Raw genomic sequence first — 27,003 nt, forward strand, 5'->3', positions numbered from 1 at the left:
AAACTGCTTGTCTGACTCCTGAGCAATGGGTACTTCCTTTTTAGTGTATCATTCTAGAAATTAATCTCCATGCTAATATTAAACTCCTAATATTGATATTATTGTTATATATAACTGTTAATATTGATATTATTATAACACTGGCAGTCTTCCTATTCTTTAAATGATTTAATTTTCCAGGTGTTTGCCTCATTGATGAAGGACAACAAAGAAGGGGACAAGAACCATAGCCCAGCACCGAAAAGCTAATGTTGAGGTCCATTGGAGACGTGGAAAACCACTTGATGACAAGGAAGTCTTCACATCACTTCTATGTGAAAAAAGCACGATAGAAAATGTGAAAATGAGATGGAAAAAAGACACCGTTCTCAGTGGAGTAACGAACTGATGAAATCTTCACCCTTTTGCCAGTATTAGTTTTTGCCATGGGAAGATCTGATTTCACACAGAATACTAAAACCTATGAAACTGAGAAGCGAGGAGCTCATATTTAATACTTTAAAGAATCAGCTCAATGCAATAAACATTTGTAATAACTTCTGTTGGTACTTTAAACAAATTTTTGAGGCATAACTGTTTTTAAAAATACCACAAAGGCACTTTTTGGAGGGGATGAGGGAAATGCTAAATCTTAAGGCCCCAAAACTGCTATCCAAACCAAATGCTTTGGTACAAACATTACCTCCAAAATTAACAATTTGCAAGTATTGAGGACCAAATAAAGTGGTTTGGTATGTTTATGTGCAAGATGGTTAAGATTTGGGAAGGGGTATTTTCTTATTTACTTGTTGGGGTTTTTTTTTAAGTTGCAGCTTCATTCTTCAGTCTGGGCAAATGTAATTAACTCAGGAACTGTAGACATATTGTGCCCAAACCTAGAGCAAAAATAATCTGAATTTTAAACAGTGGTAAGAACAGGGCTGCTATTTTCACTGTACAGCTTTCAAAGCAATTGGTGTTTAAGCGTTTGTTTTGGTGTATTGATTGTGGAGTAAATGGAGTGGGTATTCTGTGAAAGGGTTTTGCCACCAGAAGTTTTATATTGTTGAGCCATTTCCAACTACAAAATACTTGTATGTAATGGTGAACACTAGAAAATGACGAGGCTATTTAAAGGCTTTTGTGTTCTCAAAGAAGCAGCCACTTTTAACACTTGGAAATAATGCAGACACAGAATTGTTTTTGAAATTGTCTTTTTATTAGTGTGCAATACTGAAATCCAAAAAGCATCTGTTAAGTGATAGTTCTCTAACACCTTTTAACTGTGAGACATAAGGTCATGTTCTATGTGTCACGGCAAATATTTTCAAACATTTCCTGTTCTTGAAGATGCTGTACAACAACCTGTGGTTGTAGGGGACAGAAATTTAAAATGGATAGCACTGCAGGTGCGGAACACTTGCACTCTCCTGATCCATTTTTTGCTAATATTTAATGTAAATAAATTCCTTACATGTGGGTTTTTGTAACTGGTCCCTCTGGAAATCACGTAAAAATTACCATTATGTATTTTAAAGTGCAGGAGGCTTCCAGTTGTCTGGTGTTTTAAAAGCAGAGTCTGCATAATCGGGGTAAAGATTTAGTGTGGTGTAACTTGCGTCGCTATCTGGTTTAAAATCTACATATATGCTACTCATAACATTACAATTTGAAATGTAAATGTCCGATTTTTCTTAACTTATGTATTCACTACTTTAATTGGATCCAATTTGTCTTATATTTTTGTGTTATCTTGTACAGTTTTCTTACTTTTCAACTATAAATCTGTATATAACTGTAAATAGAAGGATCGAGCCTTCCTTTAAGACCACTAGTACCAATTCCTGTGTAAATAAAACTTACAGCAGCCTGGGCCGTGTTCTTTCCGTTCCCGCGGGCCGCCGCCGCCCGGGCCGCTCCGCTCCCGCGGGGAGCGCCTCCGGCCTCCGCCGCCAGGGGCCGCTGTGGCCGCGCCGCGCGGGAGCGCTTCCGCCCGGGAGCACGCGCGGGCCGCCGCCATGAAGCCGGTAGGGGCCGTGAGGGGAGCGGGCCGGGCGGCGCGGGGAGGGGAGCCCGGGGCTAACGGGGCTCACGGGCGGGAGGGAGAGCCGTGGCCGGCAGCGGCCGGTGCCTCCGGGGCTCCGGGAAGGGCAGAGCAGTGCGGGTGTTTTGGGTGGGCGCCGGCGGCGCAGCGCAGGCTCGTCTCTCACCCCGAGACGAACGCTGACCTTTCAGCGGCCTCCCGATAATCCAGCACAGAAAGGGAAGCTAAAGTTGAGCTGACAAAAATTCCGGCTTCACAGATTCGCGGCATGTTCTCAGTTGGAAGGGGCCCGCAAGGATCGTGGAGCCCGTCTCTGAGCGGCCCGTACGGGCAGTGATCACAATCGCGCTGTTACGAGCACCATGCTGCAGCCATGAGCTAAGGGTCCGGGGAGCCCGCACTGATCCAGCCGCTTGTCCCCTTTGTAAAGGGACACATCATCCCTAGCAGCGCTTCGATGCCACTTTCTCTGCACAGCCTTGCCTTCCCATACCCCTCGTAAGGTGACTCCTGCCGTGTCCATTCCCATCCCGAGCACTCTTGGGAGTGTTTTGCGGGTTTGGCACGGGCCGCGTGGATTGACCCGAGCCTCCCGGTTTGCCCCGAGCCCGGTTTCTCACCCCCGGTGCCTCCCCGAGCTCTGGCCCCCGTAACCCTGTTGAGGTACAGCTGCTGTTGTGAGCCTTGCAGCAGGCAGCCTCGCCAGGTCCCTCAGCTGCTGGGCAGGGAGAGTGTCAGGCAGGAGAAAGCCCGAACTCAGCTTGGGGAGGTGTCCTGCAGGAGGACATTTGCCCGAGGCTGTGGCCTTGGACGTTAAAGTCCCCCGAGGTACTTTAGCATGAGCTGGTGAACAGCAGCACCCTGAGAAGAGAACAGAGTGCTTGGGAGCACACAGAGAACTGCGCCCTAACAAGCTGTGTACCATACCTTGAGTGTCTAAAAGGGATGGACATAGGGTTTGATAAAAAAGTTGTCAGAGGATGTTTCTGTAAAACATTTGTCATAGTGCTCTCCTCTTGAGGATGTGACACAGTTGTGTAAATTTGAGGCTAGTTGATGATACTGTTAGCAAGAAACAGATTGTTCAGTCCTAATAGAAATAGGAACTCGGAGATCTTAAACAGTGGAATAAATTTTGTGAAGACTGTTAACATGTCAGTGACTTGTAGCTTTCTGTTTGTTTTCTAGAGAAAAAACACAAAGCGAGTTCCAAGTTTTCGCAAGTTACTGAGAACTAGTCAAATAAAACTTGACAATAAATTAAAGAATAAACAGTTCAAGCAGAAGAGTGCTGCTAAGAAGTATCGTAAAGAACAAAAGAAGCTAAGGGAGGCTGTCAGAGATGCTATTTCTAGAAAGCCTTTTCCATTGGAGGAATGCAAGAAGAAACAAGTTGGTAAGTGTTTGTTCAGGTATGGGGTTACTGAATATCCTCCTGCTTCCTGTTGTAAAATTGGAGAACACAACATTTCATTTTCTGTATACAAATAACTGCTGTTCCTGTTGAAAGAACGAGAGACTTGTGAAAAATACAAAATGTGGCCATTCTGGCACCTAAAACTGTCAGTTAAAAATGGTAGAAATGTGTTTGCACTGATCATTATTGGATATCATAGTAAAGGGGCAGTTTTCTGGGATTAAAAAACCCACATGCATAAAGGTGAGTAGCTCCAGGTAGAAGTAAAGCATAAAATGTTCTCAAAAGTGTAGGCAGGGTTAGGTTTTCATGGGTGACTATACATATGGGATCTTAATCTGTGAACATCATCTTCTAAAATAGCTAAAAAATGGGAAGAAAAAGAAGAAGAAGATGCTCTTCCACTGGACATGATGGATGAAGATGACTTAAAATTAATGGAGGATCTGGCCCAAAAAGCATCCTTTTTAACCAGAGATCTTTCTTCTAAGTGAGTTGCAATGTCTCCTTTTCATACTAATTCAGCCTTGTGTGATTAATATGTAATTAATACGTAAAGTGATGCATTTCTCAGGAAGTCTCTTTCAGTCTGGTGTTTCTTTGCAGCTCTGGTTTAGTGTTTCCTCAGCCTGTCAGTACTTCAGTATTAATGTGTCAGTGTGTACCAGTGCATTCAGGTGCTCTGTGGTGCCTTCAGGATACTGTTTCTGCGGTGTTCCTTCCTGGGAGGTCCCTGGCTGTGAGATAAGTAGCATCCCTCAAATGAAAGAAATGGTTTAATCTGTAAGCAGAGTCTTTTTTCTATATGGAATGTTCAGGAAATTCCCTGAACTGTGGACCACCATATGTATTGCACTGCAAATTGCTGGAAAAAATTAAAAAGGGTTCTGTAAGCCATGTCTGTAAACAAATGCAACACCAAAATATTCATACAAAATATTTGTTACCAGTTTTGTGGACCAAGGCATTGGGTAGAGTTTACAGTGACATGTGTAGAAAGGTAGTGCTCCTAGTTGTAGAATAGTTTTTAGAAATATACTTCTGCAGAGTTGTCTGGTTACATGATTATTTGAAAATCTTAGCTTGCCTTTTTTTGATGGATGTGAAAAGACCTTCTATGCTGCTGTCGTGTGGTTTTAATTTGTTAAAGCTGATTCTGCTTAGTAATTAATTTTTTAGTCTAGTTTCAAAGGAAAGGCGTAAATGGCTTTTATGTACAAAGTTGCAGTTGTGCTGCATAGTCTCTTGTAGCCACACTGCAAGTTCTTGAATTAGAAGAATTTTGTTTTAAACCTTCCCCTTTCCCCAAATTAATTTGGTGTGACATAAGTTCAAAGTCTTGCAAAACTCAAAATTTATTGTGTGGTTTTATTTAGAGATATTTTGCAAAATGTAGTTCTACGTGTCTTACATGCATTGTGCCAGAATGTTTTTAGATTGGTAGGAGAACAGTGGAAGTGGTTGCTCTTTTACCTGTTTCACTGTTAGGGCTTTTAGTTCCTTTCAAAGTGTTCCCTTAAATTGGAGAACTTGTCTTTTCAATCTGCTTTACTCTGGTCATCTACAATCTGTCTTAAAAACTTGTCAGCTATTACAGCACTTGGAAATCGTGTGCTCATATTAGCACAGACGAAATACTTACCCTCTGGTACACTGAGGTGTAGCTCGGGAGCATTCCTGTGAGAGGCTGCCACAGGACGCCGGGTTATTGCTGTTGTCCTTGGAGAGGGGTGTGTGACACAGGCTTTGCCAGTGGGCAGAGCAGAAAAGTGATAGTGATAGTGATAGTGCTAAAAACAGCCATGGAGTGGGGAAGATAAAAATGGTCACTGACCCACTCCTTGTCATGTCCTGGAAGGTCAAGACACAGTGAGGGAGAGAGAGGCTGTGGGACGTGTCAAGGAAGGCTCTGGGCTGGTTGCCCAGCGGGAGGATCCTAGTCCTGCTGTTGCTGGTGGAGTCCTTCGTGGCAGGACTGCTTGGGGTGGTTTAACCCGTCTCAGCCATGCCAGGGCAGCCGCTCTGCTGTGGGGGAGCACAGAAGGGAAGGAAGGACAAGTGAAACAGCACCCTGGCCTGGGTGAGAGGCAGCCACTTAATCCAGCTGGTCAGGCATGGCTCTTGTCTAATTACATGGCTGGTTCATTTAGTTTGCCTTGTATTTTTCAGTGAACCTGTTCACGTCAAAAAACGAAAACATGAAAGTGTAATTGAGAAATATGAGAAGGTGCCAAGACGTTTGCAAACAGAGCCAGAAAAAGAACTCATCCATCTGCTCCCCATCAAAGACAAGAGTGGCATAATTCCTCAAGCTGTGGAAAAGCCAGGTAAGACACAGATTCTGGAACTGTTGTAGTAGCCAAGAAATATATAATTTATTGGTTTAAAATTTCACAGTGTTTATTATGTGCTTGACGCTAGATACTCTGTTTTTGCAGTTCTCAATGTTGCACATGATGAAGAAGAGGACACAGAAGATATGGAGGAAGCAGAGGGTAATAAAATATTTTGTTTGCTTTTTGTTGGTTTTTTTTTTCCAAATCACTTACATACCTGAAAAGTATTGTGCTGTTCCCCAAGGAAGTTTGCAATTGAAGTGTATTTTGTTCAGGATGTTTTTGAATATGTTCATTACCATGTTGCCATTATTCAAAGCTTGCACTCTTAGCTGTTAGAATCTCAGGAATGGATGACTTCACATTCTCTTTCTTCAAAATTATTTTGATTTTTCGCCTAGAACTGCTGCTTGCATGAAGTTCCTTTTATCCTTTGTGTCATAGTTGGCAGTAAGAAGGAAATACTGGTCTTACATAAAGAATATCTATATGGTTCTATTTTGAATACTCTGAAATAATTTTGAAATGCAGTTCAGGACACAGACTTTTGTAGGCTTTAAGTCCCTGTCTTTGTCTTTAATTTTTTTTACTTAAAACATCAATTCCAGGACACTGTGATTTTCATTTGCAGTTGACCATCGAGTTAATGGTCATTTTCAAGTAACTTTGTGACTTCTGGGTCCTTACTGTCTAAATATAAGCTGAAGTTGAGGAAGAAGATACTTGTAGCAAAATAATCCTCAGAAAACACAAACAAAACCAATTGTATTTTTAAGAGAAAAAGTGAATGGTGAATAATTTGATACAAATTGCAGAGCACTGCAGTTTCTTAGGGTGGTTGGGGTAATACATTGAGTTTATATGTTCCCGTTGTACTCAGAGAACACCATGGGCAGATTCAAAAACATTTAGTCCACTTATTTTTGCAAGCAAAAGATTTTGAAGTGGAGCAAAAATGAATCTGTGGGTTAATATAAGATCTAGCAAAGACATTCTTAAAGCTTCTTTGGCTGTGGAACTTCTTGTGTTGGTCTCAAGGGGCCTTACCAGGGTATCTGTTTGAAATGTAGTATCTGCAACTTGGTATTTGTTACGTGACTTCCCATCTTTTCTAACTCTCACATCTGTGCCAGACTTTAATGAGGAACCCCTGCCTGTTCTCACTCCCGAGGAAATGGCTGCTCAAAGGAGACAAAAGCTACAGGAGAGGAAGATGCACATAGCTGCCTTAGCATCTGCCATTCTCTCAGAGCCAGACAGCAATGTAGGTACATTTAATTAACCTGCATGTACAAGTGTGTGTGTTGTTCACTAAGTCAATAAACAAAGATCTGAATGAGCAAACAGTAGCAAAAGCACAAGAATATATGAGTAGAACAAGGAAAAGGTCAATGTTGTATCACTTTTGTTATTTTTCTTATTCCTTAAGCATGACCCTTGTGTAAGCTCTGATTTCAGCGTTGTATCTGATAGTTCTTAATGCTTCAGGATATACTAATAATTTTAATACTTTTCCTGTAATTCTGTGCAACTTTGTAATAGCAGGATATTTTGAACATTCCTGAGACTAAATTTTTGTTGGGATATCTATCATTTCCTGGCTCTTTATGCAGTGCTAAGTAGAGTCTGAGTAACTGCTGAGTTAATGTACGTTGTGCTTGTCCCTTGGTTTGCAGTTGATTTCCATCTGATGTCTGCCTGTTTTCTTCAATCAGATTAAGAAGCTGAAGGAGCTGCGTGCCATGCTGATGGAGCAGGATCCTAACGTGGCTGTGATTGTTAGGAAGCTGGTCATGGTGTCCTTGATGGAGATATTCAAAGATATTGCACCTTCGTACAAAATTCGGCCTCTGACTGAAGCAGAAAAGGCTACCAAGGTGAAATATCAAATCTATTTATAGTGAATGTGAGCAGTTAAGAATGTTTTCAGCTATGCCAGATACTAAGACTTATTTGTTTAATATGAATTTATGGTTTTGAGCAAAGGAGACAAAAACACAAATACTTGTGGAAGCTCTAAAGCTGTGACATTTTCAGGAAGAGAGGTTTTGGTTTTGAGCATTACATTCTTACATACTTCCTTCAATAAGTAGGTGACATGCAGGTGGTAATGGAGGGGAAAAGTAGTGTCTGAAAGTAGTATACAAAACCTGGGTGGCTTTGCTCATGAACCTTGGAATGAGGACCTGCACTAAAGAGAGTTAGAAAGAAAGCAAATTATGCAATGTTGTCACCTAACTGCCATAGATTTCTTTGAAATGTGTTCAACAATTTGCAGAGTAACTTGTTTTCTGGAGCTTGTTTTTAACCAATTTTTAGAAGGTTTTTTGGATACAGGTTTAGTGCAGTTTAGAGTCATGGTTTTAAAATAGCATCTAGTTGATAACACCAAACTCTATAAATGAAATAGGCCTAGTTGGAAAAAGCCCTCTGAACACATCTGTAGAAAAATGCAGATATGTTTTATTTTTAATAAATTTCTAGGAATGTCTGTCTAGAAGAAAAAACTACTTAGATATCTGATATTTGTTTTAAAACTTTTTTTCACCATTGGCTAATTTCCATATCTAGCTCTCCAAAGAAAATCTTATTTCAATTATTTTTACAGGTTAAAAAAGAAACTCAGAAACTGAGAGAATTTGAAGAAGGCCTTGTAAGCCAGTATAAATTTTACTTGGAAAATCTGGAGCAAACAATTAAAGGTACAGTTAACACTTCTCATTTTTCATAGTAAAGGCAAAATTGTTTGCAGCAGTTTCCCTCCTCTGAATGAATTGGTACCCTCTGTCTTTGAGATAGCACTTGCATGAAGTACACATGCAATCACTAAAAATTTAAATATTTGTAAGATCATCATCATTCTGAAGAGTAATCACTAATATTTTGTGCAGATTGGAAGCAAAGGAAATTGAAGAAAAGCAATGTCATCTCATTAAAGGCATATAAAGGTCTAGCAGAGGTAGCAGTGAAGTGTCTGTGTGAGCTGCTTGTGGCCCTACCCCACTTCAACTTCCACAATAACATTATTGTTCTCATTGTTCCACTCATGAATGATCCATCAAAAATGGTGAGTGATTTTCTGATTGGAGAAAGAGTTCTTGTTTTGTGTGAAAAATAATTATTTCTGAGCTTTATTCCACAATACCCAGATCTTTTGGCCATATCTGTTCACTATTTTACTGGCTGTGTGTACTTTGTAGTTAGTAAATATCATTATTATAATCTGTTGCTAGCTGCTGTAGTGGACTTGGCTTTACAGAACAATTTCTGTATTTTGCTTTTCAGATTTCTGAACTGTGTGTTGAGGCAGTTAAGAAGCTCTTTAAACAGGACAAGTTGGGCTATGCTTCACTTGGTGTAGTTAAAGTAATTTCTGGCCTTGTAAGGGGTAGAAATTATGATGTCAGACCTGAGGTAAGAGTCTTTCTGTTATACCTCACAATATTCTTCTGTCAAAAGTTTCAAAAACTCCCACATGTTAAAGTTACTGCAGCTGCTGGCTGCAGACAAGAAGAATTTCCTCACTCTGTCACACCACAGACAGTTCAGGATTAGGCTGAGCCAGAGAATTAGAGAGGTATGGGGCAAGGGAAGAAGACTGGAAGGTAGAGATCAGATTCTTCCAGAGATGTGGTTCAAGTCAGGCGGGGACACTTAAAGTGAGAGGCAAATGGAGGAATGGATAGAAATGGACAGTGCTGGGGAGGGAACTGGGAGCAAGGAATTCAGGATTTCTTACCCTAGTTCCTATCAGGTTGTAGATGACCTTTCATTGTATTAATTTTATTTTACAATAGGTGTTAAAAGTATTTCTTCACTTAAGAATTAAGGAAGTAGAATTACAAAAAGATTCTGAAGACATTGCACCAAAGAAAAAGTTCATGACTTACAAAGAGAAAAGAAAAAATCTTTCCAGAATGCAAAGAAAGGTAGGACATGTGCTTTCTCATGCTCTACTTTTGTTACTTTATGTAGCAATTTGTTCCAGCAATGATTGCACATCTGCTGTTGCCATTGTTAACTCTCAGTGATCAGTTTTTGCATTTTACTTGAAAATTTATGAGGTTGTTGAGGGAATTTAATTATCTTCCTATTTTTTCCTCTTTCCTGTGTTGATAATGCTTTTGATTGGTTGTTTCTGATAGGACAGGGGTTACCCTGTAGAATCACAGGGTGACTTAAGCAACTCACCAAGCATGGACAATTTATTCTCTGGGTATCTTTTCAACCTGGATATCCAGACTGGTTGAAAACATTGGATCTGTTGTCTTAAAATCAATTGTATATTTTCAGTGGAAGAAAGCAGAAGAGAAACTGGAACGAGAACTCCTGGAAGCAGAAGCATCAGAAAGTAAAGAAAAGAAACTGAAGTTGGTAAATAATTTAGACATTATTCCTCTATTTTAGCAGAGTGGCAGCTCCTAACCCTTTTGTAACTAGCGTCTTCCCTCCATCCCAACCTGGCACCATTCCACATCTCTAGATCATGCTGTCAGCTAACAAACACTTTGGCTGTGACAGAGATCTAGGTTTTAGTAAACCACACTCTCAGTTTAGCCAGGAAGGCCAATGTAGCCATTCCTATTCCCTTCTGCTGTCTGCTCAAAATGGTGTTGAATCCATTGACAAATGGCCTCCAGGTGCCCTCCAGGTGTCCTCCAGGTTCCACAGGACACTGTGCAGTGGTGTTACAGCCTCTCAGAGTGGCCTTTAGGCAAAGGAGGAGTGTGGCTGTAGCCAGGAGAGAGCCAGGAGCAGGGGAGCACTGGAGGACTCGAGCTTTTCATTGTAAGAAGAGCAGAGATGGCAGTGCCAGGACTGGTTGGGAAGGCCTGAGTGCAGGCTTGGACAGAGAAAAGCATTTCAGTTGCGTTTAAGTGAAATAGAAATGTCTATTTCACATGATTAAGTATTTTTGTTTTCTTTCCTTCAGCACACAGAGACCTTGAATATTGTATTTGTAACTTACTTCAGGATCTTGAAGAAAGCTCAGAAGTCTCCACTTTTGCCAGCTGTGCTAGAAGGTCTTGCAAAGTAAGAACAGACTACTTTCTTTTGTGTCGTTGGAAAAGACATAAAGCACTAAAGAAATTTTTGTCTCTGAAAGGGATTTAAGCAGTGAGAAAAGATAGTCCCTGACAAATTAGTTGAAATTCTTTTATTTCTCTGCTAAAGTTTTCTGCTGTTTCCAAAATCATTTCAGTGTGATTTGAAATTTCACATGATAGAATTGATGTGGTGCAAACGCCACAGGGTGTGATGTGATTCCATTCTTTTGACTGATGAAGTGCTAAAGGACACAAGCATGTCTTTAATGCTCTAGAAAAGCCATGAATAAATAGCATGTTGGGGGCTGAATTATTCCTTCTTGTGAAGATAGTAAATGTTCAGCATTTGATTTATCCTGCTTTTACGGTGTGGATCTTGGCAATTCAGAACACTTTGAACTGAGTTTAAAGATAATGTCTATAATTTGAAAATTAAAATCTCTTTGATTGCAGGTTTGCTCATCTCATAAATGTGGAATTTTTTGATGACCTATTGATTGTTCTTCATTCTCTTATTGAGTCGGGGGTAAGTTGAATTTTATTACAGTTTTCCTAAAATTACTTTCTTTTGGATACTTATTCAGTTTTGTATTCTTAGGATTTAAGCTATCGAGAGAGTCTTCATTGCGTTCTCAGTGCTTTTCATATACTCTCTGGTCAAGGTAGGAGATTTTTAAAAACAAACTTTTGTTTAATATTTCCTGATAAATCAATGGAGTAAATGTGTTTGTTTGGGATTATGTTTATAGGTGATGTTCTTAACATTGATCCAATGAAATTTTACACACATCTGTACAAGACACTGTTCAGCCTACATGCAGGTAATTCCAGATTCCTGTTGTCACTGTTCACCTAGATAATGTTTATTCTGTTTCCTTGGTATCAAAGCCTTTATGTAGCATTAATAAACTACACTTTTTAAAGATATCTGATTTCTGAGAAGATTATTGTCTGGTTTAACCTACTTTTTTTCTCGAGCTGCACATTGCATTACTGCAATACAAATACTTGAATCATTATTCCGATACATGGTAACAGGTTCTAATCATGTCATTTCATTAGGAAATGCCAAATATTTGATCTTGGCTAAGCCTTTAGTCTGTCCTCAGTTTTTTACTTCCTTATAATTATTTCTTTCAGTTGCAATTTAAAACTTCTTGTCTTGTTTCTCTACTCCTCTCTCCAATAAAGAAAAAACACCTGATTTTTTCCAGTATAATTCTAAAAATAATTTAAATTTATATTCTGCTTTTAAAAATTTTCTAGTATATATTTCTGATTTTTATGATGATAACATTTTTATGTTCTAATCCAAATTTTCCAGCAATTCTGAGAAATTGAAAAATTGATGAAAAAAAGATTTATAAAATTTGAAATTAACATAATTACCTTCAGAAATGTGGATTCACTAGGAATAAACTATTGAGAATAAACATTCTGCTGTTCTGGATGGATAAAAGACTAGATCTTTTCACTTGTTAATAGTTTATAGAAAATCATACAATGAATGCATTTAGGATTAAAACAGTATTTAATTCTAATAAACATCATTTATAACACTAATAAGCAGTGTTTAATGATTAGATACTTTTGATGGAACAAGTATTTTCTTAGAAAGGAGCACAGAAACAATGGTGCATTTTTTCTGTTCAAAGCTGGACTATTTTGACCAAAAAAGGCTGGATGCTTAATGTGTGTATCACATGAGAGGTGTCCGAGCCTCCAGCTTCCATGCTGTTCTCAGCTCCCGTGTCCAGCCCGTAGCAGGGTATACAATGTTTGTCCATGAGGTGGTTCTTTACTCTGTGTATGAAATTCTGCTTTTGAGGTGGCACCAACGAGGACATAGGGATTGTGCTGCAGTGCCTGGATGTCATGTTTGCCAAGAGGAGAAAGCAAGTCTCCCAGCAACGAGCTCTTGCTTTCCTAAAGCGACTTTCCATCCTCGCTCTTCATGTACTTCCAAATTCCAGCGTTGGGATCTTGGCAACAAACAGGGTATTCATGCAAGTAAGTTTTACTTGTTCAGATTTTTAGCTGAATGGCTAAAGGCTATGGAATTTTTTTGTTAAAATGATTTTGTGCAAAATTTTTTAAAGCATCTTTAACAAGAATGATGAAAACAGAGTATGCTTAAATGCTGCTGAAGCTTACTGAAGTGGAATGAATCCTGGAACTGACTCAACCATGTTATAATTGGGTGGGTAATATAAACAGCAGCTCAGTTTCTTTTTTTCCTTTTTTTTGTGTTGTAGACATTCCCAAGGATGGACCTCTTACTAGACAACGAATCTCAAGGCAGTGGAGTTTATCTCCCAGAATTAGATGAACCAGAGCATTGCAATGCACAGAACACAGCACTGTGGGAGCTGCATCTACTGCAGGTTTGTGAGTAACTCAGGGATTTGGGAAGTAACAGCAGTAAATAGTTGCTCAGTGTTTAGGTGCTTTACACAGATGTCAAATCTTGGCCCATATGAGCCTATTCCAACAGAGTGGAAGAGGAAGACCAGCACAGTGGTATGGAAGGATGAGCTCAAAAGAGGATGTTACACATCCCCTATTATAATACATCATTGGTTCTTACTGCAGGTTGCCTTATTAGATTCCTTTGGAGACTTTTCAGATCTGTTAAGTTCCTCTGCAGTCCAGCCCTTCTTCCAAGAAGAACTGACACCTTGATCTGTCATTCCAATCAGGGTTTGGAGAGAGCTTCCTCTGCCCTTTATCCCTGTTTTCTGGCAGTAGGAATTACCTAACTGTGGAGAGTCATGCTTACAGCATGATATGAGGGAATAAATGCATGACATTAATCCCACAAACTGACTGATTTTGAGGTACTCAGTTTCTAAAATAAAAGCAGACCTTCTGTCTTACGAATTGGAAATAAACATGAGATTCTATAGATAAATACATAATCCTTTACTGTCTGTCTACTGCCTTCATTCTTCCTTTCTTTCAGAGACATTATCATCCAACAGTGCAGAAATTTGCATCTCACCTTATTGCTGGTGCTCCAACTGAAGGCTCAGGAGCTCTTCCACTTGATTTGAGCCAAAGGTGAGTAATCAAAGAGTTCCTTTTTTCATAATAGGCCCTGAGAGGAAGCTGTTGCTTATACTATATTAAAGGAATTCCTAAAAATAACTAAGGACTCTGATCTTCAAACTCTTTCTTCTTCTGCCAGTACAGAATGCAGATTGCTGGCTGCCTTTTTTTTTCCCCTTTTTTTCCCCCTTTCTTTTCCTTTTTGAGACTTATTGCCAGGCTGTGACAAGGGTAAATATCTCAAAGTGCAGAGTGTTCTCTTCCCCCGGGAGCAAAATATCTTCAGCAGCAGCCCTGATCTGAATATGGATCAGGATCACTGAACTGGGGCTGCCCAATGGAAACTAGAACCCAAGCTGCAGTGTAAGGTTTGTAGTAGGTTAAAACAGGAGAACAGCCATCCAGGCTCAGACTAAGATCTAATGCAGCATCCTGTCTTTGGCCGTGGCTGGCAGCAGGTGCCTTGTGAAAGGTAAAACCAGGGCATACACGTGAAACATGCCCTGAGCAGGTTTCAGCCTGGTGGATTTCCTGGACCTTACACCATTTTCTGTTGATACCTCTCTCTTCATGGAGTTCTTTTCAAAACTGTTCAATGTCCTAGAGTGAATCAGAGCACACATTCTGCAAATGCAGCATTGTTTGGTAAGGGTTCTGTGAATCCACAGCTCCTTGTGGTAAGATCTGCTTGCTTTTGTTTTGAATCGGGTGCCAGTTTGCTACATTTGACAGCCCCTGGTTCTTTCTCTGGAGCTGAAGTGCACAGCCTGCCCCATCACTCTTCCTGTGCCTCACAGGACTTGGCAGACCTCAGTCATATCGTACCCCCATCTACTGTCTCTGCTGGATGGAGGGATCCATCCACCTCACACAGGAACTGTTCCATATTTTCCATACACTTTACTGTGTGTTCCTGAACATTTGCCAGTTTAAGCATTTCAAGATGAAATTGGAGACTCAGTTGCAATATTTGAGATGTGGATGATCTATGGATTTATACACTGATGTAACTAATTTCTGTTGTGTTCTGTTTCTTTTCAGCTCCAAACAGCACTAAAGTCACAATCCCATAAAAGTATCTGTCACAACAAGAAAATAATTTTTTCTCTAAGTGATAGTGGTCTGCTCAGAGCCTACTGTTTTTATGTAGGGTTGCTTTTTCCAGCACTAAATTTCATTTGCCACTTTACTGATAATCTCATACAGTCTGTCTACAGTAGCTCATTCTTACTACAAATAACTTCGGATTCTCCAGCCCTTTTTTGAGCATGAAGGTGCAAGTCCTGGAAAAAACCTTGTGGAAACCCAGTTCCTTGTGCCATTGCAAGAAATGACCACAGACTCCTTTTTTTCCTGTCTTTTAACCATATTTTTTCTGTGATGGTCCTCCCTGTTCTCCCATGGATTTTTTTTTTCATAAAACCCTTTGGCAAGGAACTGTTGGAAATTCTGGCAGATTGTGTCAGCTAAGACCATCTTTACCTACCCTTCCCCCCCTTTCAAATATGTACATATCAGAGCTCTGGGAAGACAACAGTTTCCTTGTGTGTATTTAGACACATTTTACTTAATTTGACTTGCCTTATTTCCCAGCCATTGGCTCCTGATCTTTTCCAGGTGACACTCATTACTCTGAGGAGCCCTCCTAAAGTGTGATGGAGGGGGAGAGTGGGGTTTTTGTGAGATGATGCTCTTGGATTGGTGGTAGATCAGCTGAAGTTGTATTTATCTAATGCCATTTTTCTCTCACTGTTTATTTACTGTAGGTCTGCTACAGAACTTTTTGAGACGTACTGTATGAAAGGAATGACCTTTAATCCTCCTGTGGCATCAGTAACACCCAGAAGAAAGGTACTGTTCTCATTGCTCTGTGTCCTTCTTTACCCATGTGACACACCAATATAACCTGTATCTGCTGGCTCACTGTGCAGTGCCCAGCCACTGGCACACTCTGTGTGGCTTTCTGGTTTCTGTACTTTTTGCATCAAGTACATTTTTTAAACTGGGATAAGATAGGACTGAGTATAAGGAAGGAAAAAATAGCTGTATAAATAGTCCTACCTCCCACAGCATCAGTTAACATGGCGAGATTAACACAGTAGCTGTTATTTTGCACTTTGCAGTGGTTCAGTGCAGATTTCTTGGCTCTTTTCTGTAATGATGAACTAATGTTTGTTCAAAAAGCAATAATAAAAAGCCAGCTCTTTCCCCGGGGTGGGTAGTTGCCAAGACAGCTGGATTTCCAGAGCATTTGATTCAGTGTGTTGAGGGATACTGATCCCTGTTAGTGTCACTACAGCTTTAAAGTGGAAATTTGAGGGGACAAAGGGTTAATGTAAAAAGAGGAGAAATAATGGAAGTGTGTTTATATCCTCAGTGCTGGATGTGTTCCAGATGCCAGCCTCCATTAAATGTGTAGTTAGTGGTGTGTCCTTTAAAAAGTGATCATTTTCCTTCTTTCTGATGTAAACATTATAACCTATTAACCTTGTCAGTGCTCCACTTTGTAACTCAGTAATGTCAGTTGAAGCCTTGAGAGTGCAATTTTTTTTTCCATTTTAGAGAAGCAACTTCTGAAAATGTGTTTGTACTTAACTTGCTCAGTTTTATAATGACTCCTTGATACGTGTGTCCTGCTGGGGAGTTACATGGGTAGCTCTGACAGAGCAAGGCTGAGAACAGCAGATGGGAGAAAAATAAGGATTGAATAAGGAAATGCACAAGTTCCTTTAGGGAGCAGAAACAATGGAACAACAAGATCACAAAGTGTCCATAGATGGCTATAATGGACCTAAGTGGGAACATTACCTTGGGGTCAGGCCTGCTCTGTGGCTGTTTGGCTCATTTCACAAATGTTGGCAGTTATCTGAGTTTCACCCTCTGTGTTCTGCGTGTCCTTTGTGTGCCAGGCTGCCAGCATCTCCCTGTTCTTGACAGAAGCTCCGAACTGGAGCCCTGTGCACCACTAAAGAGAGGCTCTCATTTCTCCACGAGTGCACAAAGAACTTGGCTCTGGAAATTTTAAGACTTTCACAGGGAAGTTTAAATCACGTGCATGATCATCATTCTTTATTTGAGCACCAGGAAAATGCAGAGCTCCAGGTGTGGCTGGGGGCAGAGGGGTCAGAGGATTCCTTTCTGACTCACAACCTGTGCTGTGAGCATTGTTGCCTTTTGGGCAGAGGTGCTTGATTTCTAATTGTGTGCTGTCACCAGGCTGTGCTTGATTTGTATTTGTAAGGTGTGTTTGACAGGAGGCAGTGTGTGAAACCCCCCTACCCCGAGCTGGAAGCCATGGCTGTGTGTAGTAGGTAATCTTCTAAAGCCCAGCTTAGCACAAACCAGAAAAGCCTCAGCAAACCCATGAGCTCATCAAGGACTGCCTGACACAGTGCTTGCCACTTGAACAGGTCTGGTCTAGATGAGTGGGAGCACGAGAGAGAAACAGGACTGCTAAACTAAGGTAGGCATGGAAAACATGGCCTTGTTCAGTAATAGAACTCATATTTTGTAATTTTCAGGATACCTTCTCGAAAATGGATTCATTTGTAGATGAAGAACTAAACAAACAGCTTCAACAACACATCAGTGAGACTGCTGCTCACAAACCCTTGGATTTCGCTAAGCACTTGAAGGAATCATCCTTGGCATAAATGTACCTATCAATCAAGTTCACTTGGATTCTTAATTATGGAGAAAGATTGGCTGAAAGAAATCACCAGTCATTATAAAAGGAATCCAAGCAGGCTTTGTGTGAATATAGAAACACGTGAAAATGTAACAGCAGTTTTTCACACAGTTACAGGCCCGTCCCCCTAACCACCAAGCCCCTGTTCAGGGGGCTGGGGAATCACAATGAACTGTCATGTCAGTGTTTTAAAAATATACAAACCCAAGTAATTTAAGAATTGTTTGCAACCATGCACAATTGTATTTTTGTTTATGTATTTTTCTAATTTTTATAACAGAATATAGACATACATGTTTCTGCAAACTCACTGGGTTGTGCTGATAACTTAATAAATATTTTGAAAATGTTAACATAATATTGACTTTTTGATGTCTAAGTTACATTTGGAATATGTATTGCATTTTTCCTGTTTTTCTTCTGATGTCTTCTAACCATTTATCTCATCTTGAAATGATTTTAAATTTGGTGGTTTTTTCCCCTCTGATGAATCTTGACACTGGCAAATTAACAGTATTGAATTTCAGTTCTAAGCTGTCATCATGACTGAATGCTCTACTGCAGTGTCTTCAATAAAGCATTCCTGTCAAGAATACTGGACCAATACAAGGTAAGAATGTTTGGATTGGTTTTTTGGGGTTTGTTTTGGTAGGTAATTCTCACCACATTCCCCAAATATTATTTACTGTCTGATTGTTTTAGAATCCATTTTCAGCTGCATGTTGGCTTTGCAAAGAGCAGGTGAAATATGTGAAATAATTTAAAGGTGAATATTGTCTTTATGTGAATTCCATTGTACAGGGGAATGTAGAGGGCTGTCCCTGGCTGACAGCTAATGCACTTCTGTAGTGCTTGATCTGTGATGTGATAATGGTGTGGGTGTAAGTTTTGCAAAGCTTTCCTTTAAGTCACAAAAGATCTTACTTTCTCTAGGGTATTTAGTCCTTTGTCCTGATTTATGGTTCTTAGATAGTTTTACAATTAATTTATTTCTCTTTTAATATGTTTTCAGTATTGATCACACTAGTTCACCAATTTCCAAGTAATTAAACATAAATTTACAACTATTTTTAGAACAGACATCTGTGTATTAAGGGATTAGAAAACACCTATGCATTATATTATACATATAAAATACCTATGTATTATATTTACTATGTGGACTACAAACCTGCATGCATAATACTGGTGGTTATACACGTGTCTGTCTGCTTAGGCTGTCATTCCTGTTCATTTTGAGTAGTTCTTTTTAGTTTAGTTGTTAAGTGTTTGCAAATACAGATGTGATCTAATTCTGCAACATTCCAAGGGGGCCGTTTGTCAGTACCTTTGTCAATTCAGGAAGGCAGAAACAAAGATTCAACATCTTAAACCATTTATTTTTTTACAACATATACAAATACAGTTTATTCAAGTCAGCAGAGAGAAAACAGTCCAGGTGGAAAAGTCACTTTAAAAATTGTTCATTTTACGTAGTTTCCAAACATATAAAGACTGGCACATAGTGATGTTGCATTGTCAGAGTATTTTGACATGCTTGAAGAGGCAGAGGAAGACAACTGTACAAGTCATTCTGAAAGAGCTTATACATCTACTGGAGCAAAATCTATTTACTGCTATTTATTTTTGTGTTTAATTTGCTAACTCTGCCAAATGTCTATCACTATTGAAGTTACAAAATGTTTATCACAGACATGAAAAAATTGCCACCATAGGTACATTTTGTGGGCTACCCTAAAAGTAAACTGAGTTTTACAGTGGAATAGTAACAGTCAGTGATTAAAAACCAGATGTTAATTGAAGCATTTCAAGAACAGAACAGACAGTTGAGTTTCAGAAGCTGCAGACTCAGCCTGTAAAGCTACCAGCAAAGTTTTCTCTTTTTGAAAATAAACTATGAATGTAAGAGAAAGTGTTCTTGAAAAATTTGGATATTTCTGTGTTGAAGTGTTCATCGAAAGCCTGTGAGTTCTAGAACAGACACCTTCCTAAAAGCAGCTACTCTGACACCTCACCTAGTAATATCTGTAAGCAAGGAAAGGAGTGTCACTAGGCTTAAAAACCCAGAAACTGAGACAGTATTTTTTAGTGGTCTGCCTGCTCTTCCTGGGGTCTGTAGGACAGAACCAGGAAGCCCTTTGGGCGGCAGAGGAAGCGGCTCCTGGAGCGCCCCAGTTCCTACAAGCAGGGAGCTCTGCAGGCACACAGGAGCTGGGACTGCCCAGCTTTTGGCCCTTACAGTCACATGCTGCAAGCACCACGCGCTGCACAGGAAAGGGTAAGGAAAGGAGCAGTTTTTAAGTCGTACAGAATAAAATACTTTTGTGGTTTTGCCAATAGGCAATGGAGCAGGAGAAGGAAGAGATTTCCACCTGAAAAGTGTGCAGTGCAAGGCCTGCTACCGCTCAGAGACTGCATGTTTCTGGAAGATGTTGATTATTTACATTCCTTTCTTTCAAACTTTATCCTGGAAGCTGCTTCCTGTAAATAGTTTGTAATGTAAAAATGAATGTATTTTCCTAATTGATGTCCATACTCAGCCAAAAGCATGGAAAAGGACAAAGTTATTTTGTCAGTTTTGTCATAGGAATGTGTGGACAGATTTCTGCAGAAATAAAATCTGTGGCTAAACAGAATAAACATTCCTATTAGCATAACAGCTTAGCACGTGAAAGCTCTTTAACTGGGCTTTCACAAAAGTTTACAACTCCCCCTTGCTCTTTAATGCTTCAAGTGGTATTGTATTTCCACTGCTCGGAACCAGCAAGAGGAAGGGCACTGCAATTCTTTCCCAAATTCACCCCAAAGTGTATCATGTTTCACCAAGAAAAGTTTACCTGGATATTTACCAATACCTAAACTTTAAATTAAGTGATGCATGTATTTTAATGAAAATACTGGAAGAGATTCATTAGTCTTACACAGTTCCAGATGTCTACAGGCCTACAAAGTCAGGGTTTTTAAATGAAAAGCCAAATATTTTGCTGTTCTCTGTCACTGTGATAAACAGTAGACAAAGGAGGTTTTGACTGTGATTGATGATGAAGATACTTATATTAATAAGTTATTCTCACAGCTAGAAAAATTGTGTTAGCAGAAATAGTACAAAACTGCTGATTTTAAACGTCCACAAGACTTCAGGCTAGTGTTAAGCCTGTGGTGCACAATATGACACGACTACTGATGTCCCCTTTGCTTCACCATTTTTTTTAAAATATCTATGTGACAGAAAAGCACTAGGGCAAGACAACATGGGTGTAAGAACTTTCTATGTCGAATCCAACTAATTAGCAAGGGTGTCTGCCAGCCTACTGTGATACTACAGGTGATATTAACAATTTTCAGAGCTGCTAAAGATAAACCCCCCAAAAAACCACACCAACAAAAAGAAAAAAGCTCAGCTGGTAAGGGCAAACTACAGGAGATTCAGCATTTTTAAAATGCCATAAAAACACCAAAAGGAAAAATTTCTCAGTGACATCAAACTGCTACTGTGTTAAAATAACAGAGAGAATGAAGTTAACATTAAAAAAATGGTTGCATTAGTTGAATTGTGCAGCAGGTTGATGTATTTCCCAGTAATTCCAAAGCAGACTATGCAGATAGAACTATGTGTAAATTGTCACTTCTTAACATTTTGCTCGGGCTCAGTCTTTTCCTTGGGCAGGGTGGGGAGGGAGCACATGTCCCTCCCAGGGGCTGCTGCTGTTGGACCTGGTAACGAGTGACAGGCTGAGCTGGCTGGGGGCTTGAGTTGGGTCATGTTGCTGATTGGTAAAATGCTGCTTCAGTACATAAGTTCAAAACTTAACTATTGTGAAAGATCAGCAGTGGGAAGTGCATGGCCTCTGTGGGGATATGCCACTGAGAAATTTGACTTTTTTGTATGTCTGTGGTTATTTTTTCTGAAAGCTGGAAGTGACCTCAAGAGGGCACTTTTTTGCTTTGGTAAATGGCTACTTTATAGGTGTTTTCTGTAGTGTACAGTGAAAGATTTCATAGTTCCTGGTGACAGAATGCAGGTTCTGTCTGCTTGTTTGTATGCCAGTTAATAATTTTGTTTTCTTTTTTTTCACTTTCTTATTCATGGCGGGGGGGGTTAGCTGTCATGAGACGGCTGCCTGTACCTTCTTTCCTCTGTTTAGGGTTTGCTCTAGTGAAACAAAAACACGTGCAGAGCAGTTTGTTCCCCACAGACACATTTCTTGGGGGAGATCAAAGGGATGGCTGATGGCAGCAGTTGTTTAATTTGTGCCCCTGTAATGGATTATTTTAAATAACTGAACACATCAGTAACTCCCATGGAGGGAAAAAAAAAAAAAGAGACTACCGTAACTAAGTTAGATAACAAAAGATGAAAAAAGATGAATTCAGCACACGTAAAACTTCACAACAGTGTTTCTATGTAAACAGAATTGTCAGGAGTTGGAGTGTAAAGTTCTTGACACTCTCTGGGTTTAACAGACAAGTAGAGAGACAGTTCCTGACTACATGGAAAAATGTGGTTTGAATTCAAAATTTTGAAATGTTAATTACACTTATCAATGCATTGTTTTGAATTTGGTCAGTACCGGGTATTAAACATCTTGTGCTGAAAAGAAAGAACCAGAAAAGTTCTAATATTTTTTTCCTCTAAATCCAGAGAAAGATAAAAAAATCTGCATTTTCTAAAAAGTAGTATATGATAAATATACTATACAATGGCATGTACTTTGAAACATGATAATAAATATTCTTTCTTTAAACACAAGCCTGGAAAACTAAAATTTATAAGAAGAAAATGTTGTTTCTTACCAAGGTCTCACTACCAGTAAGGTGTACTCAGCTATTGTACATTATTTTGTTAATGTAGATAAACCATAAATAATTTTGAGTGTTTTGTGTATATTCACCGAAGTTAAACAGATATGCAAAGGAAATTACAGTATATTTAAATCTCTTTACAATCACTTAACACAGTGTTTAACAGTAATCATCAGGTAAAAGTGCGTTATTTGAATATAATACACATAAAAGACCACTCTGGTTCTCTGCCCTCATTCCTTAGAGGCAACAAGCTAAAATTATCTTCTGTTTAAAAAAGGGGAGGGTGATGACACGTGTTTGTTTACAACATACAGTCCACGTAAACTTCTCCATCCGCCTGTGGAGACTCTGCAGATGTGAAGAAACAGGAAGAGAGGAATCTTCCGAGAGCCGACAGGCATCTTTCCCATCTACGGTATCCCATTTAGGATTCCCAGAGTCTGGATGTTAATCCAGCAGCATTGCCTGGATTAAGCATCTCTAGCACAGGGCACACAATTTCAACCAGTTCAGTCCGCAGGAGGATCCTTCAAAGGCACTGCAGAAGGAGTCAGTCATGTAAATTCCACATTTGGATTTCAGAAAAAAAAAAAGGAAAAAAACCCCAAGAAAACAAAACAAAACAAAACCCCAGCAAAACAAAAACCCAGCCAAATGCAGAAGAGGGAAAGTGACTGATTTTCCCACAATTTGCTTTCCTTGAATTCAGATTGTTTTAATGCATTAGGGGGTTTAGAGCAGCCTATCAAATTAATCCCTTCCTATTTGAAATACCTTGCAAACAAAAACAGTGCTTAAATTCTGTTAATTTAGTGACTGAGCAGCAGCATCACAGTGCATGTCAAATAATGCTTCAATAATTAGCTGTATACAGAAAAAAAATTATAATCTTAAATTGGCCATCTGTGACGTGGGATTACCAACACTGAAAGAGATTTCTTCATTTGCAATGAGCTGCAACTTTCCAGCTGCTGTAAGAGTGCTGGAGTAGCACTGTGCAAGTGTCTGGTTAGTGTACAGTGCTGGGCAAGTGGCACTTACTATCTCCATATAAATGGGACAGTCTTTGTTGTGTATTTCAGTCGTTTGAAGTCAAGCAAGATGGAAGAAATTGAAGAGATACAGAAAGGATAGTGTAAATGTTTAAACATTTCTGGCAAAATTTCCACACACAGAAATTAACACTATAAACTTGTTCTAGCTAAAAAAGAGATCACCAATCCTGCTGATTTTATTATCTGGACATAACATAAAACAGTAAAAGCTCTACTGCTCACTTCCATTTGCCGTGGCCCAGAGCATAAGAATAACAGAGCATGGCTATTTAAGCACAGTTGTTGAGAAAAACTGGGATGCAACATTTTGGATTAAATGGACAGAGAAAGTGGGTGAAACTCCACCGTTCTGGTTCACTCTGAGACCTTCCTGCTGTCATCATGCCTGTGCACACCAGAGTATGAGGCTTTTATGGATCATTCTGTCAGTCCCTGCACCTCACTGCACCCACTGAGCTGGTTTGCTCAGCTACAGCCTGGAAGCAGGAATCCCCTGAGAAAGCTGCACTGAAAGGCTGCCCAGAGCTGGGGTGGTGTCTCATACCTGAGCAGGCCCTGCCGTGGCAGCAGCCGGGACTATTCCACGATGTCACTGAAGGCCAAGGCGCAGGCGGCTCTCTCCTCCCTGCCCTGGGGGCTGTCCGCCAGGGCCGGCGACACGAAGCCCCGGTACTGCTTGCTCGACTTGGTCAGCTTCTTCAGTTCACTGGTGAAGGAGATGCCTCTTCTCTTGTCATCTCGTGCTGCCTGTAAAAATTAAAAAAGATCACAGAGGTGGTTTAACAGCTGCTTGTTCCCTGGGAAATAAGGAATGAATACGAAAACACCTGACATACTGCTGAGCAGGGCTCCCTTTAGGAATTCAGTACGGCTGTGCTTTCATCCAGGCACTTCCTTCTGATTGTTCTGAATAAATTAATTAAAAATTATGCATTGTTAAAGATATGTTTAGCAAATTTTGTTATCTGTGCTTATAATACAGTTACTTTAAAGCAACAGCAGCTGTGGATTGGTGGTGTTTGCTGGAAAGGAGAACGCAGCTCCTTCTCCCAGCAGGCATGTACTTCATTCCTGCCATTTTTTAAAGCCTGAGGTAAAGCAACAGAACAATTTTTTCACTGGCCAAGAATAAAGGGGACTTTATTCTAGTAGCTTTTAAGTTCTGCCCATTTGAATGGTCCTTTATTATGACAGGGAACATGTCATGCACAGCCAGAAGGTTTTGAGAAACCTTTTTGAGAAAGCTGGTAGCAGATACTAAGGTTGCTCTGGATGTGCAGGCTGTGAGGGAATTGTATTGCTGAATGTAACTGATGCAGTTTTGCACAGGAATAAGTAAGGGAGGTTCAGAGAAAAGAGGAAATTTGCTTTTTGCTGTAGTCTGTCCTCTCCACCTGCCCTCATGCCAGTTGTGTCTCCCTTGCATGGAAAGCAGGTTCCCATTAAGCTGATCACACACCATCTGTAACATCTGCTGCAGAGTATTGCATCTTTTACCTGAACCTGTTCTTTGAGCTTAAGGATAAATTTTCCCGCTCCCTTCCACTTGCTTTGGGCCTGAAACACACACTCCTGATCAGAGAGAATCCTCTGAGATGGTTTAGATGTTGAAGACTTTTTGTTTGCCGGCTCTTTAGTCACCTCTTCCAAGAGCACATAATCACTTGGGTTTGGATTGCTCAAAATGCTGTAGGAGTATTTGGCTTTGCAGAGAGTCTGTTTAAGAGCAGAAAAACAAAACAGAAAACAAGGCGTTCCCTCAGATTCAGGTTACTAAACCAATTCTTCAGCTAGGGCTGAGAACAAATCCCATCTTAGCTTGTGTGAAACCAACTTCCAGCCCACATGTTGAGGTGGCACACACCCTCACCTGCTGTATGACATCCTGAGCCGTGCTGAGGCGAGGAGCTTTGATCACGGTGCGTGGTTGCTCTGGGGAGACATCATGCACCTGAACAAAGAAGCTGTCATCCTCAGAGCTGATGGCTGCTTCTTCCTTAGCTGCTTGAAAGACATTTCTCTCATTTAAATTCTACAGAGAAAATAACAGACAAATTCATTTACTTAAGAGAGGTAACTAATAGCTGGTGGTCACACAAGGGTTTTATTACACGGAAATTGGAGACTGCGGCTGCCTCGGCTCCATTTTGTTAAATGCATTATAAGAGTGGTCTGACAAGCCACTATTGCTAATAAAAAATAATAATGATGCTAGTAAATACCCATGTTTTCTAAAATCAATATCTGAAATACTTTTCATATTAGGTGAGGAATGGAGATGTTTGCATAGCATCACATTTCACAAAAAATGGTCCCTTAACTCCTTCCCTTATGTATACAAAAATGATGTTTTGTCCTGTAATGGTGCCAGTATGATGGGAGATGGTGGAAAGGGTTCTTTTCTTTCCTGTCCCTGCACTAAAGTCAAAAGAATTCAGAGAGCCAGAATCTGAGTGAACATTTTCCTGTAGTGTGGAGCAAGAGGAAGGCTGCGTATTTCCCTCTCCCTTTTCAATGACTACTGCAGATTTTAGACAGAATTCCTCCTTGAACCTTCTCTCAGAGAATGCATTTCTGTCCAAGGCTTGGAACACAGCTTGGATTCATAAGCTGTAAATATGGGCTGTGTATTGCACCCTGTCACTGGACCTGCTCCTTGTTTTTCCAGTCAGATTTGCAGCTTCATTTCTAGCTCAAGCTCTGAGGTGCTGCTGTCTGCAGAAAGGCTCAAAATTATGGATAATGCTTTGAGGTACTCACATAACAGGACAGAACAACAGCATAACTTTCATAGGAGCTAAGGCAGATTTTTACCCATTTTTTTCAGTCTAAAGTATATCAGAGCACCTCTGTCATATATATATATATATATATATATATATATATATATATATATATATATGTAAAATCTGTGAAATAAGCAAGTGTTTTTATTTGCCTAACTGACCAAAGAAAGTGCCTCAGAAAATAGGATAATTAAGCAGTCTTTCTCCTGCTTTTTTTTTTTTTTTGTCTCTGTCTCACAAGCCTGGGCACTAGCATCTTTTAAGCTGTAGATGCTTTGCTCATAGTGTAAACTGAAGTAATCTTCCTCCTTTAAATTAAAAGAAATCACCTATTTAATTATTTTAGCCTATAATTGATAATTTCATCATCCTTTGAGGCTTTTAGATTTATTCTTTAATATTAAAATTATTTCTGTTTTTTCTAGGCAGATGATAAGTTGCTGCCATCTAAATTGAGGGTGGTTTTCTGGAGTTCTGCTATGATCCTTGGGTATTAACTATTATCTTTATAATAACTTCCTATCAAGGCATAATCTAGATTTGCATTAAATTAGAGCTTCACTCCAGAGTCACTGAACTGGTGACTGAGCCACAATGAATAAACGCCACGCAGCTGATACTGGAGCTCAGAGAGGTCCAGTTGGTGTCACACAGGTGTATAAAGTCCAGTCGTGCTTCTCACTCAAGAGTTAAATTTGTTTTTAAATAATGCACACAGCATTGACATGACTCACCAAGTAGTGAGACAAATACTGCACCCTTTTGTTTTGTAGTCCTAAGAGCTATTTTTAGCTAC

General features: G+C 39.8%; 3 protein-coding genes across 7 annotated transcripts in view; 2 read left to right on the top strand and 1 right to left on the bottom strand.

Annotated features, from left to right (window-relative positions):
- The window catches only part of TBC1D12 (TBC1 domain family member 12), a 41,394-nt gene extending 39,545 nt beyond the window's left edge, over positions 1–1,849 (top strand). For both annotated transcript variants that reach the window (XM_038141651.1, XM_038141652.1), the window contains one exon: positions 181–1,849. In XM_038141651.1, the coding sequence (XP_037997579.1) occupies positions 181–249 (69 nt within the window). In that variant the 3' untranslated portion in view covers positions 250–1,849. The remainder of the gene's footprint in view (positions 1–180) is intronic.
- Positions 1,850–1,927: 78 nt separating this feature from the next.
- Positions 1,928–17,918, top strand: NOC3L (NOC3 like DNA replication regulator). Of its 3 annotated transcripts, none has more exons than XM_038141649.1 (21): positions 1,928–2,006; positions 3,212–3,419; positions 3,804–3,930; positions 5,610–5,767; positions 5,879–5,935; positions 6,910–7,040; positions 7,492–7,653; positions 8,385–8,478; positions 8,668–8,843; positions 9,062–9,190; positions 9,574–9,705; positions 10,070–10,150; positions 10,710–10,810; positions 11,278–11,350; positions 11,423–11,486; positions 11,574–11,645; positions 12,653–12,834; positions 13,080–13,208; positions 13,787–13,884; positions 15,639–15,723; positions 16,782–17,918. In XM_038141649.1, exons 1-21 carry the CDS (start codon positions 1,998–2,000, stop codon positions 16,839–16,841), a joined length of 2,328 nt encoding a protein of 775 aa, XP_037997577.1. In that variant the 5' UTR covers positions 1,928–1,997; the 3' UTR covers positions 16,842–17,918. The 3 variants fall into 3 exon arrangements, with proteins under 3 accessions (XP_037997577.1, XP_037997575.1, XP_037997578.1); XM_038141647.1 differs by having other exon boundaries at positions 1,998–2,006; positions 17,394–17,918; XM_038141650.1 differs by lacking the exon at positions 1,928–2,006 and adding an exon at positions 2,128–2,526 and having other exon boundaries at positions 17,394–17,525.
- A 524-nt stretch (positions 17,919–18,442) lies between these two features.
- Positions 18,443–27,003, bottom strand: part of PLCE1 (phospholipase C epsilon 1) — a 136,195-nt gene continuing 127,634 nt past the window's right edge. For both annotated transcript variants that reach the window (XM_038141646.1, XM_038141645.1), the window contains 4 exons: positions 25,292–25,453; positions 24,919–25,137; positions 23,966–24,168; positions 18,443–22,904 (listed from right to left, as the gene is read on the bottom strand). In XM_038141646.1, coding sequence (XP_037997574.1) covers positions 23,998–24,168; positions 24,919–25,137; positions 25,292–25,453 — 552 coding nt within the window. In that variant the 3' untranslated portion in view covers positions 18,443–22,904; positions 23,966–23,997. The remainder of the gene's footprint in view (positions 22,905–23,965; positions 24,169–24,918; positions 25,138–25,291; positions 25,454–27,003) is intronic.

Source organism: Motacilla alba, chromosome 6 (genome assembly GCF_015832195.1).
Source record: "Motacilla alba alba isolate MOTALB_02 chromosome 6, Motacilla_alba_V1.0_pri, whole genome shotgun sequence".
NCBI classification, from domain to species: domain Eukaryota; kingdom Metazoa; phylum Chordata; class Aves; order Passeriformes; family Motacillidae; genus Motacilla; species Motacilla alba.

Excerpts from the sequence above, each read along its gene's own strand:
- NOC3L (XM_038141647.1), top strand. Across the intron at positions 8,479-8,667 it reads TCTGGAGCAAACAATTAAAG|ATTGGAAGCAAAGGAAATTG; the intron begins GTACAGTTAACA and ends TATTTTGTGCAG. Across the intron at positions 9,706-10,069 it reads TTTCCAGAATGCAAAGAAAG|TGGAAGAAAGCAGAAGAGAA; the intron begins GTAGGACATGTG and ends GTATATTTTCAG.